Raw genomic sequence first — 2,386 nt, forward strand, 5'->3', positions numbered from 1 at the left:
ATATGTTCTCGCATAATCGCCTCGGAAATAAACCCGGTACTGTATGCCCAACCTTCCTTAGCTGATTCCACTACGTACCAAACCTTTAACCGGTCCGGGTATTGCTCTGCCCAACCATCCAGTTCCTCCCTTAGGAGAATATCTTCCTCGGTCCGGTTAGCATAAATGACGTACATTTCAGTCTCATCCTCTGGATCCTTGAGAATGGCTTGGATAATTTGGTAAACCGGGGTTATTCCGGTTCCACCTGCCAACATTGCCAATTTATCAGCAAACTTTGGTTTACCGTGAACCGTGAAACTACCCTTGCCGAGATACTCAACGTGACCCAATGGTCCTTTAATCTCCAAAGTTGACCCTATAGGCAAAGAGTCTAGGTACTGAGACATGAGCCCGCCGTTAGGGAATCTTGGGTGGACACCGCCAAAGTAAATCTTGACCACGAGCTCGAAGTAGCCAACCACATCAACGGTGCTGCTTGGTGTGTAAGCTCTGAGGCAGAGCTTGTCATTGATGGTGGCGCAAAGGAAAATGTGCTTACCAACCGGTAAGCCTAGAACCATATCCTCAACCGGTAAAGCAAACCGGAATTTACGAACATCATGAGAAATGGAAGTCTTTTCGACGAGTTGAACCGGGACTTTAGCCCGGGGATTAACCAAAGCGAGGTTCCTAACCGGAGTCGCCTCTCCAATGGGAGCCAACAGCGAGAACACGGCGGATGAACCGTGAACCGAGTTGTTAGGCGAGGAAGAGTCAGAGGAATAACCAGTGGTGATGAGCTCACCGATACGGTAATCCTCAAGCATCTTCTTGGCTTTATCCGAGTGAATGGCTTCAAACTCCTCCGTACAATCCGTACCAGCATTGATCAAGATTGAATCCGAACCACCCGGGTGATCCATAAGGAATCGTGTACAATCATAGATATGTCCATGGACAATGATCCAGCAAGAGTCAGCCGAATTATGCTTCTTGACCTCGGACATCGAGTACATCTTCGCAGTTGTGTTCATAAACGGCGTCGAGACAGACTTCTTTAGACTAGGAGGCGCGTCAGCCGATTTTTCGAGGTGACGTTCCTTCGCCATCCATCCACCAGATTCATTACCAGGAAGCGTTGGATGCTCGAACACAATCCCAATCTCTCCCTTGTGTGGCTTGCACACGTTAGTCTTCACTCTAAACCAGCAGTTATTCATCATCCCCATGAGATTCCATATCATTTTCTCGGGCTGCGTGTTGAGAGTCTCGTCCCATGCACGAATAGCAATCTCTTTGGCACTAAGCAAGTCCAAAACCTCAACCTCAAGTGACCAAAAACACCAACACCAGAACTTCCCATACTTGTTTGGCTTCTCTTGATGGTCAAGTGCACATACGTTCCATGTCTCTCCACCATCTACCGTGACCTCCACACGGGTCACTTTTTTTCCACCTCCGGAATATGCGTAACCCTTTAAAGTATAAGGTCTTTGGGTTGTGAAAGCGTTGATGGGAAGAATCTCCTCGTGACATGGCGTCGTAATCACGGAGTTTATGTTTAGCTCGTTGATTATGTACTCTGGCTTATACCACCAACCTTCTTCGTCGGCGAGTTCGGCGTCTACCAAAGAAGGTAAAACTCTGTTGTCCTTGAAATGGTAGAAATTGTCGGATTCTTTAGTTGTGACAATGATTCGTTTCAACCATTTAACCATCCGGCCACCAATGAAACCGGGGATGATGATCCGAACCGGAAAACCGTGGTCTGGTGTTAGATACTCTCCGTTTTGCATATAAGCCAAAATGATGTCTCTTGATGGATCCATGGCATATTCCTTCTTGATGCTCGTTCCGTATTTGGAACCAGCAGTTCCGGCACCGCCCGGAAGATCCTCCGACCCTTCGAAGCAGACGTTGAGAGCGCCGCCTTTTCGGCTAAAGATCCCGCAGCGACGCAGTACGTCGCAGAGAGGGACACCACGCCACACGGAGGTGGAAACTCCGGCGGATCCCCAGTTGAATCCCTTTGACTTCTTCACCATGTTCTGTTCCTTACGGCGGTTCCCCGCGCAGACTAGCGTCGCGGCGAACTCGCGGTAAGCAAACTCGGAGACGAGCTGGTCCATGGTGAATTTCATGGGCCGTTTGACGAATCCGGTCACCTCGACCGTCCATTCGGCCCATTGGGCTTTAGGGACGTGGCCGTGGTTACGAACGTAGTGCAACGGGACAGGGGTGATAAACCCGTGGTGCATTAAACGGTTAAGAGGCGCCTCGGAGTTGAAGGGATGTTTCCCTGTGAGACGTACCATGGAAGGGTTACGCTCGATCCAGCTATCAGCCGTGTATTCGTCCCTCGGGTCCAAAACGGACGGTTCAAGCTCGGCGTTGGATTTTCTTA

The 2,386-nt window shown here is 49.7% G+C and overlaps 1 protein-coding gene across 1 annotated transcript; it reads right to left on the reverse strand.

The window, feature by feature from the left end:
* Positions 1-5: 5 nt before the first annotated feature.
* LOC105120308 (nitrate reductase [NADH] 2) lies at positions 6-2,381 on the reverse strand (the record flags this gene model as incomplete). Its single annotated transcript, XM_011018482.1, has 1 exon — positions 6-2,381. A coding segment is annotated over one exon (2,376 nt), but the record flags the coding sequence as incomplete, so codon positions are not given.
* Positions 2,382-2,386: the final 5 nt, after the last annotated feature.

This window comes from Populus euphratica, unplaced genomic scaffold (assembly GCF_000495115.2).
Source record: "Populus euphratica unplaced genomic scaffold, PopEup_1.0 scaffold5094.1, whole genome shotgun sequence".
NCBI lineage: Eukaryota > Viridiplantae > Streptophyta > Magnoliopsida > Malpighiales > Salicaceae > Populus > Populus euphratica.